General features: G+C 51.4%; 1 protein-coding gene across 6 annotated transcripts in view; it reads left to right on the top strand.

Annotated features, from left to right (window-relative positions):
- Positions 1 to 15,775, top strand: part of SLC13A4 (solute carrier family 13 member 4) — a 40,236-nt gene that overhangs the window by 14,989 nt on the left and 9,472 nt on the right. For 4 of the 6 annotated variants that reach the window (XM_044246643.1, XM_044246639.1, XM_044246641.1 and 1 more), the window contains exons 3-11: positions 801 to 937; positions 2,856 to 3,028; positions 3,455 to 3,509; positions 5,806 to 5,848; positions 6,851 to 6,928; positions 9,258 to 9,442; positions 12,945 to 13,064; positions 14,030 to 14,131; positions 15,422 to 15,523. In XM_044246643.1, the coding sequence (XP_044102578.1) occupies positions 801 to 937; positions 2,856 to 3,028; positions 3,455 to 3,509; positions 5,806 to 5,848; positions 6,851 to 6,928; positions 9,258 to 9,442; positions 12,945 to 13,064; positions 14,030 to 14,131; positions 15,422 to 15,523 (995 nt within the window). The remainder of the gene's footprint in view (positions 1 to 800; positions 938 to 2,855; positions 3,029 to 3,454; positions 3,510 to 5,805; positions 5,849 to 6,850; positions 6,929 to 9,257; positions 9,443 to 12,944; positions 13,065 to 14,029; positions 14,132 to 15,421; positions 15,524 to 15,775) is intronic. The other 2 variants (XM_044246642.1, XM_044246640.1) reach the window with 1 other exon arrangement.

Genomic DNA, 15,775 nt, shown 5'->3' with positions numbered 1-15,775 from the left:
ATTCTTATTTAATATTCTAATTTAATATTCTATTTTTTAAGAGTTTATTTTTAATCTTTATACCCAACGTGGGGCCGGAACTCACAACCCCAAGATCAAGAGTCGCATGCTATCCCTAGTGAGCCAGCCAGGCGCCCCTCTTATTTTATATTCTTTTTATTTATTTGAGAGAGATGAGAGAGAGCATGAAAGGGGAGAAGCAGACTCCTTGCAGAGCTGGGAGCCTGATGAGGGTCTCGATCCAAGGACTCCAGGATCATGACCTGAGCCGAAGGCAGTGGCTTAACCAACTGAGCCACCCAGGCGCCCCCTTATTTGATATTATGTTAATTCTCGAGTTATCACTTTAGACATTATCAGTTGATTTCCAACGACAGCCGATGAGGATTTTATCCTCCTAGCACCCTCACCTTCTGCCTCCGGCTTCCCGGTATAGGTACCCCACGGTTTTGGTTAACTCAGTCATCAAAGTTTAGCAGTATGATTATATAGATTTTGTTTATTTCCAACACCACATATTTTGCTATATTTACATTTCCCGCCATTTTCATTTCTCCTGCAATGAGAAATGTCCTTGTTTTCCCCCTTTAAAGAGGGTTTATATTATATACGTCAAACAGTCAGACAAAATGTCAAGCGGTCGGCGATGCCAACAGCCCTCACCTCTGCGCCTCCTGCTTGCGGGGTCTCGGGGAGCATTCTGAGTTGGGCTGGGCGCATGCGCCGCGCTGGGTGCATGCGCTGGGCCGGGCGCATGCGCTGGGCCGGGCGGGAGGGGCTGACGCGCTGCCTTCCCGCAGGTGGCCGCGGAGTACTTCAAGAACACCACGCTGCTGCTGGTGGGCGTCATCTGCGTGGCGGCTGCCGTGGAGAAGTGGAACCTGCACAAGCGCATTGCTCTGCGCATGGTCATGATGGCCGGAGCCAAGCCGGGCATGTAAGTAGCCTTTGGGGTGCCCAGCCACTCTGCGGCCCCCAGCTGCCAGGGGTCCACCTGGACAGGGCTCCTGGGCCCCCGGGTGACTCCGGGTCCGGGTGTTTTACTACTAATGGGGGTGGAATGACATCAGGGCTGCTGGGCCGTCGATCATGGAAGAGAGATGTGCGTGTGACGTTGGTGTCATTTATTACCACAGTCTCAATAATTTATCCGGGCAGCAGGTTACAAAATCCAAGGGGCCCATTGGGTAAAAGGAGATGGACCAATGCAAGTTGTTTCTCAACCTTTTTTCCGGTGTTAACAGGGAACGGGCTGGACAGGGAAATGGGTGTCTTCTCCTCTGTCATTTAAGGAGAGATGGAGGTTTCCTCCCATCCATCCTGAGTTTTTGTTGTCACTGGTTCAGACCACAGCTCAGACATGTTGGCTCTGACCAGGCATCTGAGATGCCCTGCAGGCCCCCAGCCCTGTCCTCTTCTCTGTCTGCTGTTGGCAATGCCAGGGGGAAACATTCCCAAACCTGGGGAATGTGTGGCAAAGTCAGGATTGACAGTTCTGTGTTGACCTCTGCTGCATGGAACAACCCTACCCTTCTCTTTCCTTCGGCATCTGGGTCCCACCTCCTATTTACAGCTTTCTTGGGACATTTTCTGTAAGCGGCCCTGACTCCTTTGAGAGTCTGATGGGATATAAATGAACAACATGGTACCAGTTTCCAACATGAGTCCTCTGGATGAATACAGGTTAAGCCTCAAAGGAGGTTCCTGTTTCGCACTTAACCACAGCTTAATTTGGTGTCATTTGCCCTGTCACTCAGTAATCACCTTGGACCCCACACTCAACCTCCCAGACACACAACGGCATCTGCAATTGTGCTGGAGACTCCGCAGCTCTTTGAAACCACTGTGTACTCACACTCAAACTCAAGAAAGCTGAGCCCACTGCATTTCCATGCTTCTTCACTAAACTCCTCCCCATGCCTGTTTCCACACCCGCCCCCCCACCATGGGGCAGGCAAACTCCTGTTGCCCTCAGCCTAAACAGAAACAGCACCATTTGGCCTGCCTGACATAATCCACACAAAAGGTGCTCCCACACTGCACCACGCCAGGGATCCCACCTCAAGTAAGAAACATGGGGAGTCTCTATGCAGGTTGGTCTCACGGAAGTCAGAACCACGTCTATACCAGCAACACACTGTGTTTCCCAAGCCAAAATGAAATAACTTGACGGTTATTTTTGTTAATGTTTTCCAAGAGTTGACTCTTCAAGATACCGGCTGAAGAGATTCACGCAGTGACATGGGACCCTTGTGTGGCTTGGGGCAGGGCAGGGGCGGAGGGGGGCGCTAGCCTTTCAGCAAGTGGGCAGCGGGCAAGTGATAGACAGAACTGTGACCTCCATATGTTAGTCTCTGTTTGGTCACTAGTAACTAGAGGATGAGGCTGCAGAGAAGGGACTGTCATGGGCCCTGAAGAACTGTTGGCTGGAGGGCAAAAATAAAAAGAATTCCTTTATGCACCCAAAGCACACCTCATTACCAAGCCAGCATCTGCAGAGCTGAGCCATCAGTAAGTCCCAGCCTGGGCGACCCTACAACCAAAGCTAGTCTTTGCTTAAGGAAGGGCTTCCTGCTGGCTGAGGCCATTAGCCCAGGAGGTGTGATTTATTCATTCAACAAACACGAAGGTAATGTTTACTCCGTGCCAAGCCCTGGGAGTACAAAGGCGAAAGCTTGACATAAAACCCTGACCTTCTGGCTCCACGCCAGCGCCTCCTGACCCCACCGCCCCTTCTCGAGGCCAGCTCCATTGGGTTTGTAGGAGGCCCCAGAGGACCCCGTGAGAGGAGCGGGGGGCCACCCTGGGTCAGCAGGCCCGCTGTGACCCGGCGCCCCGACCGCCCCGCCTTGCAGGCTGCTGCTCTGCTTCATGTGCTGCACCACGCTGCTGTCCATGTGGCTCTCCAACACGTCCACCACCGCCATGGTGATGCCCATCGTGGAGGCCGTGCTGCAGGAGCTGGTCAGTGCCGAGGAGGAGCAGCTCGTGGCTGGCAGCTCCAGCACCGAAGAGGCCGAGCCCATCAGTACAGTTTGCTGGAGTTCACCTCCCCTTTACCCCGGGGCCCCCCCTCCCCGGGACACTGCCCGGCTCAGTGCTGCCCCCAGGACCCTCACCCATGCCCCACCCCTCCCCTCCATCCCAGGCCAGCCCTTGGAACCTGAAGCTCCCTCGTGACCCTGCGTTCTTGGCTCTTCCTTCCTCCCCTGCTCACAGCAGCCACCGCTGCTCCTTCGGGGGGAGGAAGCACCCAAGGGTTCTGACAACACCCCAGGCCTGTCCGTGCCCGCAAGCCCTGCCATGCTTTCAGAGCAGAGGGAAGGGTGGTGGTCATGCCTGCCTCCAGCAGGATATGCCCTCATTTCCCCCGTTCGGCCCCAGCCCTGAGCCCCTGCCCAGTATGGTCGGCTCCAGCCTCCGCATCTCATGTCTGCTTCCTTGGCTCCTGTAGGTCTTGAGGCAAACAACAGCCAGCCCTCTCTGGAACTCATCTTTGTCAATGAAGAGTGAGTATGACTGCCCTCTTCCCTCACAGAGCCTGGCCAGGTCTATCCCGGAGGCCAGGAAAGCCAGTACTTGAGCTCCTAAACAGCTCTTCTAGAAGTATGGGCCAGGCTTATGTCATGCCTCCCCTCTGCCCTGATTTCCTCTCTGTACCTGGGCACCACCTGCCAAGAGCCTGAGGACAACTCCCTCAACCACAGGGCATTGCAGTCATGAGGGAAGAGACAGGAAGACAATCTGATGGCCTACACGCCTACCAAGTAGAACTGAAGTAGAATAGAAAACTAATTAATAGAAAAACATTCACAGAATAGATGTCGGTGGGAGATTCTGAGAGAATCACGAAGTATCTTCTAGATACTACACGTGGTCTCACTAGATTTAGCCTTGTCAGATATGACAAAGAAGGGTGAGGTCACGGGTGGCGGATCTGAGGACAATTGATGAAAGAGCTGAGGGAGGGTGGAGAGAAGCTAAAAAAGGAGAAATACAGCCCCCAAACATTCATGTGAGACAGATCCATTAAGAGCTCATCTCTTCCAGAAATTCTATGTCAAAATGTGGTCTTTAAGGGTTACTGTGATGCATATTGCTTTAAAGGCTGGGTGTGCAGCAGAGCTGAGTTTTGCAGTTCCGTGTCTTCTTGGGCAATGAGAGCTGCCCTGAGCGTAACCAGCGTGTGTGAGGGGAGAACGCGGCAGGGTGGGAGACAGATCTGCTCTCCCCGGCGCTGCGGCCTTCAGTCACAGCAGCCCATTCCCCTCCACAGCCCTGGACGAGATCTCAGGCAAACTTCACTGCTCTCTGGTTCTTTAAGGCGTTAGAGCAGAATGACCTCCTTTGCAGAGAGTCAGCAGTCTGGTCCAGACTCCCCCAAAACTTTCTTCTCTCAGCCACAGCACGTCCTACCTGCTGTCACCCAGGCGGTCAGAGGTCAGAGTGCGTGGGGACAGACTTTCACCTTTCCTCCCCCCATCCTCTGGGCCCCTGCCGCTCCCTCTGTTGCTTCCGACCCCTCCCGGTACCCTCCCCCTCTGAGACTCCCTGGCTCCCTCCCTTGCCAAGTGCCCACATTCAGCGCCTCTGGAGCATCCCCGTGGGGTGCCCTCTGCAGAGCGCCAGGCCTGATGGCAGCGGTGAGGCCCTCCTGGATGACCATGCACCCCCAGCCCTCGGTTCTGTGCTCTGCTGCCTCAGTCCCCCACAGCCTCTTCGTTTTGGGGTAGCCTCGGCCTCTTGGATAGGGCCTCTTCGAGACAGCTCTGGCCTTGCCACCTTCTGTGTGCGCCAAACACTGAGAGACTCAGAATCATGACCTGCTTTTGTTCTTCTCTAGACCTAAATCTATGTCCCCAAACTCCGAAGCAAAAGCTCAAGTTGGCCCTAGAACTCCCTCAGCAGAGTGCTGGCAAGAGCCAGGCCGTTCGCCGGGTGAGAACGGCCATCTTCCGGGGTGGCCGGCACCTCCCATGCTGTCTGAGGGGCTCCGGGCCTGCCCTCCTCACCCAGCCTGGGAAGGAATGGGGGAAACATCGTACCGCTCCACTCCTTCCACGCTAGCAACCCCCTCCGAAGAATGCTTCCCTCTGAGCCCCATCAACTCCTTACCCTCCCCTTGGGTGGCCTGGACATGGTTGTCTGCCACGCGACTCCAGTCCTGCACACGTGTCCAACAGCTGTCTTCACACGGACCTCATGGCACCCACTGTCCTCAGAACTACGACAAACCAAAGCACACATTTAGCCCTGAGCACAGCCAGTACTGGTGTGGGCCAGTTCCCACCTTCCTCTCTCACCCCCAACCTCTTGCTCTCACCTGCCTTTCTCCACGTGCAGCCCAGGCCCCTCCTGCTCCTGCAACTCTCCCCAGCTGACTCAGTGAAGGTCACTGTCTAGAAGGAGAAACTTGTGAAATGTTCATCTGAGGTTGCAGGAGCCCCGGAGCTCCTCTCTGGGCCCACTGCCTACTGTGTACGTGCAGGTAGTAATACGTGCCATCCCTCTGTTGTGACGATAACGGTGTCATGAGGACTGAGGTCCATATTTAAGTGCTTGGCTCCTAGAGAGCCCTCCCTGTTACTTGCTAGGAGGGTCAGCACTGCTTCTAAGGAAATGCTGTGTCCCCACAAATCCTGACAGCATCTCTGGAAGGCCAGGAAGACTCGGGTGAGATTAGTCTTCTAATCTTACCCAACTCTAGAGCGGTCACTTACACCAAACACCAGAGGGAGTGAGGGCATTCCCATCTCACAAAGTCTGGTCCGCTAGTGTTTTCCCATTTCCTTTGCTTTGTTCCAGCAGCACATCGACTGTAGACGTCACCTCCCTGATGCACAGCAAGGTAAGGCTTTGGGGTTTTTCTGTGCTTCAAGATCACTGGGAAGTCCCTCAAGATACCTCAGGGACAGAGGTGCCAGGCAGCTTATCCTGGAGCCCAGCGGCAGCCACTGATGCGAGGACACAGAGATGCTCACCCAAGCCCGCACATGAGAAGGGCTGGACAGGCTCTGGGCGAGGGCCTGCGGACCTCTGAACCTTGGCCCTGAGACAGCTTAGCCTCATAAAGGGCAGCTTAGCCTTTTCCGTGGAAACCCAGTACTCAGCCAGCCAGATTTCCAAGAGTCAGAGAGTCACCCTCAAGATTCCCCGCAGTCGGGATTCCATATAAAAAGGGTCACATTTAAAGATTTACTTATTTATTTTAGAGAAAGAGAGCATGCCTGTCTGTGAGTGGTGGGAGGAGCAGAGGGAGGGAATCTTGAAGCAGACTCCCTGCTGAGTGCAGAGCCCGCCACAGGGATCGATCCCACTGGCCAGGAGATCATGACCTGAGCTGAAACCAAGAGCCAGACACTTAACCGACTGCACCATCCAGGTGCCCCAAAAAGGGTCACATTTATAAAGGAAAGCAGAGTTTATGGCCTCACCTCTTCCCCCAGAACTGGTTTCACATTTACTTACATCAGCCCAAATTTTGATTACCCAACTGTAGACTCTATTGTGGTGAGATTATTTTGTTTTGTTTTGTTTTCTTTGTGTTAAAGAAAAATGAAGGATTCTTCATTAGCTAATGAAGTGCCAGAAAGTGAAGCTGTCTGACAAGGACAGAGCTCTATCCTGCCAGATTTCAAAAGTCTCTGCAAATGGGCTGCTTCATACCCGCTGGTTGGGACTCTGTGTCTTGGAGGCATGGTGGACTGGCTCCCCGCGGCACGCTCTCCCTGGCTTCTGGTCTCCGACGGCCACAGTGCTGAGGCGTGGGATGCTGTGGGGCGGTGACGCGGCCCCTCTTGACGCCCACCATGTTCTCTTCCTGATGATGGGTTGGTCTTTGTCCCCACAGAACGTGAATGGTGTGCCCACGATCACCAACCCGGGCAAAACAGCAAATCCCCAGGGCAAGAAGCAGCGCCGGTCCCAGGTAATGGAACTCAGCCCCACGTAATGGAACTTGGAGCTTCCCAAGGGGCCCCGGTCTTGAGGTAATGAGGACATCGGTCTGGTGCTGTCACCAGGCCCTCCAACCACAAAGTCTGGCCTGTGGGTTGCATGGAGTTAAAAGGTCTAACTCACTGTGGATCTTAGCAAGTCATGCGACCATCTGAGCCCGTTTGTTTCTTCAACTCTAAAAGCTGGGGGTTGGACTAGGTCAGAGGTGTTCAAAGATTTTCTCGAAGGTGCTTCAGGGATAATGCAAATACTCAAATATTTGAGTGTCCTGAGATTGTAAGGAAACTGCTATTTTGTGTGAATGAGTATCTTCCTGTTACTTGCTATACCACGGAAACAAAATGCAGGAACAAAAAAGATCTTGAAGCTGGCCTAAAATTGTGGGTATCACTTATAATCCTTGATTGCACATTTTTGTGTCCATCCAAATAATCTCAAATACTTCACATCCATCATCAGTATAAGTAAACGACATCATTTCTGAAACTCTGATTGTGTACCAAGCACAGTATGCTGAGCATTTTGTCCTTGTCTCGGCTCAGGGAGGTGGCAGTCTTGAATTCCATTCCTGCAAATGAGGCAAAGAGATGATGTCACGTGCCCAAGGCCTCGGAGCCAGTAGTGAGAGGAGCATCTCCATTCAAATCCGAGTCTCCCTGACCACATGTGTCTGCTTTCAGTTATAAAACAGATGGATGCTGATTAAATGCTACATTATGTTTTATATATCAGAGGTCCATAGAGATCCTTTCATTAGAAGAAAGGATCATAGAAAACCACTGGCCCAGAAAATCTATGAGGTCTCTTAACAGCACTGATAATGAATGTCTCAGGAAGGCTTCAAGGGTCCAGACTGACTTGGGCCCTCCTATGAGGTGGGGCACTGGTTAAGGGCTTTGAGAAGGGAGGTTTTTCCAGGTTTTTCCAGGATCTCTCCTGTTGACGTTTGCCGCAGGCAGCTCCGGGTCTCATAAAGACTCAGAGTGGGGAGCCCAGGCCTGGGGGGGTGGGGGCAGAGGGTTCTTGCTTCTTCTTTTCTTTTCTCTTCTTCTCTTTTCTTCTTTAAAGATTTATTTATTTATTTGAGAGAGAGAGAGAGGGCTGTGCAGTGGGGAGGGGCAGAGGGAGGAGAGTCTTAAGCAGGCTCCATGCTGAGCTGGGAGCCTGACATGGGATTTGATCCGTGGCAGGAGTCAGACACTTCACTCACTGAGCCCAGGTGCCCACCTGCTCCTTTATCTACGCTAGAGGCCAGAGGTCAGCAACCTCGCACCCTGAAAGGCCACCATCTGGGCCAAGCAGGGCCGGAGAGGAGCACCGAAGGCTAGCCTTATATGCAAGGGGACAGGGAAAGTAGGGAGGAAAACCAAGAGGCAAGAAGCAGAAAAGAGTGAGGAGAGAATCACACACTGGATTCCCTCTGCCACCCAAGGCTTCTTTCTCGGTCACCTCCCAGTCCGGACCCTCCCCCCAGCTCCAGAAAGAACCACCGTCTTCCATGTGTCATTCACACTCAAAGCGGAGAGCAACCACTTTTGCTGGAGTTCAAGGGCAAACATGCGGAGACTAAGAACTAAAGTAGTAATAGCTTGGGGCGCCTGGGTGGCTCAGTGGATTAAAGCCTCTGCCTTCAGCTCAGGTCATGATCCCAGGGTCCTGGGATCGAGTCCCGCATCGGGCTCTCTGCTCAGCGGCGAGCCTGCTTCTCCCCTCTCACTCTGCCTGCCTCTCTGCCTACTTGTGATCTCTCTGTCAAATAAGTAAATAAAATCTTTAAAAAAAAAAAAAAATAGGGGCGCCTGGGTGGCTCAGTGAGTTAAGCCACTGCCTTCGGCTCAGGTCATGATCTCAGGGTCCTGGGATCAAGTCCCGCATCGGACTCTCTGCTCAGTAGGGAGCCTGCTTCCTCCTCTCTCTCTCTCTGCCTGCCTCTCTGCCTACTTGTGATCTCTCTCTGTCAAATAAATAAATAAAATATTTTAAAAAATAAAAATAAATAAAGTAGTAATAGCTTACCATGCATTAAATGTAGGACGTGTTCTAAGCACTTTACATATGTTACTTCAGTCACTCTTCCCAATGATCTGGTGGAGAAAAAAGAATTTTCTTTTTGCAGAAGCATCTGCCGCTCAGAGGGGCTGCCCAATTTGGTGCACAGTAGAACTAGGATTGGGATTTGTCTTTCTGACACCCAGACATAAAACCTTTCCACAGCACCCTTGCCTTCATGCTTCATGTGCTGGACAGCCCAAGTGGGGTTAGGAAGATTCACTGGTTTTTTGTTTTTTTTTTTCCTATAGGAAAAGCCACTCGTCCTGCTCCCCGGCTCCAGGAATAAGGAGCTCAACAGAAGGTACAAGTCCCAGCATGACCAGATGATCTGCAAGTGCCTCTCGCTGAGCATATCTTATGCTGCTACCATTGGGGGCCTGACCACCATCATCGGCACGTCCACCAGCCTGATTTTCTTGGAACACTTCAACAAGTAGGTAGCTCGCCTGGCCGACCAAAGATGTACTAACTGCGCACTGTGTGTCAGGAGCAGCACCAGGGGCTGAGGATAGGGCCGGAAAGGGAACTAGAGCCGTTTCCGTGCTGAGAGGGAAAAGGGACAATGGAGCATGACAGTTCGGGGTGACTGGAGACGAGTGGGGTTCTGCTGGGAGAGACCACGGGGGCCACCCAGTCCACGGAGAGCACACGCCTCCCCAAGGACGCAGCCAGGGAAGCAAGACCGGAAGCACCGTGGGCCACACTGGGTGAAGGGAGTGTTCCGGACCAAGACAGCAGAGAGTGGGAGGACTCAGAGGCAAGAGAGCAGAGCATGTAATGTTCTGAGAGACTGGGAGAGGCAAAGGGAGGCCAGGGAGGTGGACGTGCAGATCACAAAGGACTTCTTGAGGCCCACGAAGGACCTTAGATTTCATCTGAAAGGCCATGGGAAGCCTTTGAAGAATTTTAGGCAGGGAGTGAGGTGACAAGATTTATAGTTTTGAAAGCAGGCTCTGGACTAAAAAAAATGAAGACAAATCATGCCTCCTTTCAGCAGAAAGACAACTCGGACACCACTGCAGACGCCCCGGAGAGAGCTGGCGGTGGCCTGCTGACCGAAGCAGTGGTGAGGAGGGATGGTCAGATTTGAGAGATAGGCAGAGGTAGGCTTGACCAGAAAGAACCAGGAAGAGGGAGAGGCCAAGTCTGATTGTCAGACTCAAGGCCTCCACAGCTGGGGGAACAGAGTTGCCCTTGATCTAAATGAGCAGAAAAAGTAAGGAAACATTGACAGAGAGGTTGAGATGGCCAGGTGGATACACAGCACTGAATCTTAAGAGAAGTTTCTAGGCTAAAGTCATAGATTTGGAGTCAGTGGCCTTCAGAGCTGTCTTCATGAGCACCCAACCTGTATAGTCACACCCGACCACCGTGCTCGGAAGGGCCCCACACTTAGCTTCATGCCCTGCTTTCATCATTTGGAAATTCTTTTTTTTTTTTTAAGATTTTATTTATTTATTTGACAGACAGAGATCACAAGTAGGCAGAGAGAGGGGGAAGCAGGTCCCTGCTGAGCAGAGAGCCCGATGCGGGGCTCAATCCCAGGACCCCGGGATCATGACCTGAGCTGAAGGCAGAGGCTTTAACCCACTGAGCCACCCAGGCTCCTCTCATCTGGAAATTCTTAATAATTTTTGAGCAAGTGGCCCCATATTTGCATTTTGCACCAGGGCCCACAGATTAGATGGTAGTGGGTCCTGGTGGTATGCATATGGAAACTGAATCCAGGGGAGGGAAGGAGATGGATCACTCAGGGAGACTATATAAAGTAAGAAGAGCAGAGGCCATAAATATCAAACTGAAATATTTAAAGTAGACTATAAATGAGAGAACAATAGGTATCACACGGGGAAGAGGAAAATCCAGTGTCATTCTGTCCAAGGGAAGAAAGTGTTCAAGGAGGAAGGAGTGGACCACACTGTTTACAGTGGCTGAATGACTGAGCAAAAGAAGGACAAAAATGTGTTGATTTGAGCTGGTGATGTGGAGGTTACTGGGACCCAGGCAAGAGCAATTGGTCAAGTGATTGGAAAGTGAAGCCAGACCTCAGGGAGTTGAGGAGTGAGCCGGAGGTGTGTAGACAGAGTGGTCTCTGGGACAAGCAGGAGAGGTATGGGATAATGATACAGGGAGAGTCGAGTGGGACCAAGGAGGTGTTAAGATGGGACACGTTGGAATGTTGATGGCGTGTCCAAGTGAGAGGAAGATTAAAGATTGAGAAAGGGGATGGTTGATAGAGTGATGTCACTGAGACCACAAGACGGCCTCGAGCGCAGAGAGTAGGGAAACGGATCACAGACAAGAGGAGAAACACACCTTTCATTTTAGCAGGAAAAGGAAGGAAGGAAAGAAGCAAGGAAGGAAGGGAGGGAGGATTGGGGGATACGAGAGGGGAGGAGGAAGGAATGAAAGGTTAAGATCCAAGTCTCCAAGATCTGAGCTTCAGAGCGCCTCACACCTCATCAGTCTGTCCAGACTGAGTTTCTGCTCTTTAGTTTCTCATTCACTCTGTGGTTGGGCAAATTCATATTCTCTTAATCTCCTTCCTGGGTTTTGTCATGGTACATTTAGTCGTAACTGTGGCTTATGTGGACAACAGGGATCCTGTCAAAGGATCTCCACTGGTCTGAATAGCCACCATGCTGGTTTTCTTGGCATTGGTGAACAGACCGCCCCCACAGTTCATTCTGGCTGTGTTTCAAAAATTTAGAATTAGTTGTTACTCTTTCTAAAGTGCTATAAATGGGAATAGGCTCACACATGTATCCACAAAAGTCTACTTAATCTATTCTAAAACTCATTCCCTTTCCTGGGTCCAGGAATAGGGCCTAGATTTCTGTGTATGGAGAAGAGATGATGCAACAGACTTGATCCCTGTTAGCCCAGTACAGGCCAGAGTGAGTCACTCAATGACTTCTACCCTCTGGTATCCTTCTAGCTCCAAAAGCCTTTCTTTCCACCTCCACCCCACCCCAAACAGTGACTCACTGGCCGTTAGGGTAGGCTCAAGCTGTTACAATTTCCCAAGAAGCGTGTGGATGGTAAAGGTAAGTCCCTGATCAGGCCACAGGGCAAAAAAGCAGACATCCCTGCAAGGACAGATGATGAAACCCTCTTTACCTCCTGTGCTTCCAGTGCATTCTCTCAGGGTGGGGGGTTCTGCTTTTGGTCTTTCTCTTTTTCCACGAAGCGCCTAGTGTGAAAAGAGGGGCAGTCTCCTCCCACCTTAGAGGGGGGAGAAGAGCCCAAGAGGAAAGGAACACAGGTGTTGTCTAGGCTGAAGTCATGGCTCACATATAGCCCATCCAGGCTCCCCAGGAAACAACACCTGGGCTGGGGGCCACAGCTCTTCCTGATAAATGACGAGTCGTCCAGGTCACCTCCCTGAAACCCTGGGACAGCAGTGGATGTTGATGAACAATTTGGAGATTTAAGTCACGGTTCTCCTAGGGGCGCCGTTCATACCTGGAACTTTCATGATGCTCTAGAGTCCAGACTTGTCCCGAGTCAGTGCCATGCATCCCCCCCCAACCGCAGCTCAGGGCAGCTCACGTTCCTTCAGGGACTTTATAAACCAAGTATACCAGACGCCCCTTTGCATTCTCTGTTGTCCTGAACACCAGATGAGTAAACTTGTAAGAATCTTTACATAAATTAAGAGCAAAACAGATCCTGCATGGTTTTCCTGAGTGCAATGCACGCGGGCGTCAGTGGTGTCAAGTCTGTTTGCTTAGTGCCGTTTTTAGCTTACTCCGTAATGCTCGGCGGGGCCCTGTACAGTTGCCAGTTGTCACATACATGAGTTCTAATGTGTCACCACGTCCTTCCCATTAGCTCTGATGTGTGTCTTCCTAGGGAGCCGTTGGCTTATTGCCCCCAGAAACCACATGGGAATCCAGCCTTTTCTCATCACTGACCTGGTTCTTTCCCTCCAGCCAGTACCCAGCTGCGGAGGTGGTCAACTTCGGCACCTGGTTCCTCTTCAGCTTCCCCATCTCCCTCATCATGCTGGTGGTCAGCTGGTTCTGGATGCACTGGCTGTTCCTTGGCTGCAAGTGAGTCCCAGGGCCCTGCCAGCGAGGCCCCGAGGCTCTGCTATCCATCCACAGTCATGGCAGGAGCCCTGGGGAGCAGCACCCAAGGGGGAGCTGCCGAGTGACGACAGAGGATGCGTGAGGAGAAGACGCCAGACTAGATGTTGGGGGATTTGTCAGCGGCACCCCCTTCTAGACACTCTAAACGTACATGGCCTCGGCACCTCACTATAAGCTCTGCCATGGAATGTTCTTAATTCCAACTCACTGGTTAAAGGAACCATCAGACTTATAAAAAGTCTGAATGGGAGGGTGATTAACTTAGTTTCATTTCCCTCAAAGCAAACAGAGTAATTTGAACTAACTTCAACAGAAACATGACTCCAAGTAGAAGTTTCCGGAGGCTTAGTTTTCTAGACCTGAGCGATTCACACATAGTAGTTGCATGAAATATTCATGTACCTCTCAAAATCGTAAGTTAGATATTCCCCTTGCAATGTTACTTCTGATATTAATCTGCCTACCAAGCTTTCTTCATAACCATATTTCAATCAGCCTCAAACACATAAAGGGAAGATATATATGACCCCCATTGTTCAGGGAATGTTCTCTGAGCTGCCTTTTTTTTTTTTTTTTTTTAAATAACTCAAAGGCTACTCTCAAACCAGTGGTAGCTGTATATTCTGTATCTCCAGTATGTAGAAACTACTGCACATAAATACACTCACCCAAGTCTGTATGACATGATACTTCACATCGATACACCAGAGATGTACCTGAATGGATATACCCAGAAGCCTAGGGGAGGGCTGGTGGGAGGCCGTGTAACCTGGCAGATGAAAGTCACAGGAGAGCTGGGGGTGGAGAGAAGAGGGGACAAGTGACCACAGCAAGCCAGGAGTTTAGCATTTGCTTAAGCCTTGATATCTCCTGGCCTCAGAAACACGTTTCCTTTATTCTTCTGTTCTTTCTTTCTTCCTTCTCAGTTTTAGAGAGACCTGCTCTCTGAGCAAGAAGAAGAAGACCAAAAGGGAAGAGGTGTCAGAGAAGAGAATCCAAGAGGAATATGAAAAGCTGGGAGCCATTAGGTAAAAATCAGCCATTCACCCTCTCTCCTTCTCCAGGAGAGAAAACCATGGCAGGTATAGTGAGCACACAAGCAGCCTTGTCCTCCGTGGCCCCTGGAGCTGGGGAATTTTCCACAACTATGAATCCAGGCGTTTAGAGATGCTATTGAATGCCCAAGTCTAGTGGGCCAGATTCCAGGTGGCCGCCCTTCCCCTTTGCCATTTCCCAAGTTCAAGGTATAGCCGTGGTGTGGAGGTGGGATGGCGCACACAGGGTGGCTGGGGTAAGAAGTGTGACAGCACAGCCACCCTCTTGGGACAGGTCCGATTCCCCATACAGCCAGCACCCCACACTGCTCTGCATGGGCCACGACCATTTGATGCCATCAAATACAGGCCTGAAGACAGAGGGCCTGAGGATTCACCACCCCGTCAGCCATTATCAGCTTCCCCCAGTGACCCCCACAGCCTATTTGGTGCCATTTTTCTCCTTTTAGGGCAATAGGCAGCTACAGCTTTGGGCAAAAGGATCCTGGTATAAGCAGTATTTTTAAATGTTTTAATTTATAAAAGGAATACCCGTTCATTGTAGAGCATTTAGAAAATACAGGAAAATATAAAGAAAAAACTAAAAATGACTTCTCTTTATTCAGTGTTAACTGTTAACAACTGTTACCATAATGTACTCTTCCTTCCATGCTTTCTTTATACAAAATTTTATGTATTTTGGCTAAACTGCAGTCCAAACTGAACATGGTTTTTATCGCTTGTCTTTTTTCACTTAGCATTAGACTGTCCTTCTATTCCCAGGCCGTGAGCTCTGCAGTGCGGGCCTGATGGCTGGGCACATCTCACCCGAACCTAAAGTTACACCAAAAAGTATCTGACGCCACGGGATACCACTGAATGCGTAGATTGCTTCCACTTTCAGTGTTTAATTTTTAAATAGATAATATACCATGAGATTCCCTCTGAAAGGTGGCAGCTGCTCCAATCCCACCCGCCAAGCGCTGCGGGCCTTTTCCAGGGCCTTCTCCCGGAGGCCATACTCTGTGTCGTAGAAATGTGTGCTGCCAGGCCACCTCCTCCCTTCCCACCTCTGCTGCTCTAGGAGACGTGGGTGACGTGGGTGACATCACGGTTTCTGGCCTCTTCTCAGCCTTCTTCCGCTCCAGCCACTTGGAGCAGTGGGGCAACCACTGTTCTGTCTCCAGGACGGGGCCTCTGAACGCAGGCGCGCCCCACGCAAAGTGAAAAAGCGAACAGAAACCTCCCAGGTCCTGGAGCGGCTTTCCCTATTGTATCTTACAGCTACCCTGAAATGGTAACTGGATTTTTCTTCATCCTGATGACCGTGCTGTGGTTTACCCGGGAGCCTGGCTTTGTTCCTGGCTGGGATTCTTTCTTTGAAAAGTAAGTGGTACTGTCGCCTCCTTAAGAATCACCCCCTGACTGGACCCTTCAGGTGGCTCCCACCAGCGTCCCTCCTGCACTCGCAGGGGCAGCGGTGAGCCCAGGAAGCACTCCGTCCCCCTGAAAGCGCCCCCTTCTCAGGGAAGCCAGCGTGGAGTCAGGAAGAAAACAGTGTGCTGTGTCTGAGTCCGGGGTTGGCATCTGGTGCTGCCAGATGCCAAGGACCAGCCATGTGACCTTGGCTTGTTACTT

This window comes from Neovison vison, chromosome 4, assembly GCF_020171115.1.
Source record: "Neovison vison isolate M4711 chromosome 4, ASM_NN_V1, whole genome shotgun sequence".
Lineage (NCBI taxonomy): Eukaryota > Metazoa > Chordata > Mammalia > Carnivora > Mustelidae > Neogale > Neogale vison.
The sequence above is the reverse complement of the archived record's forward strand: the minus strand, read 5'-3'. Positions and strand labels throughout refer to the sequence as shown.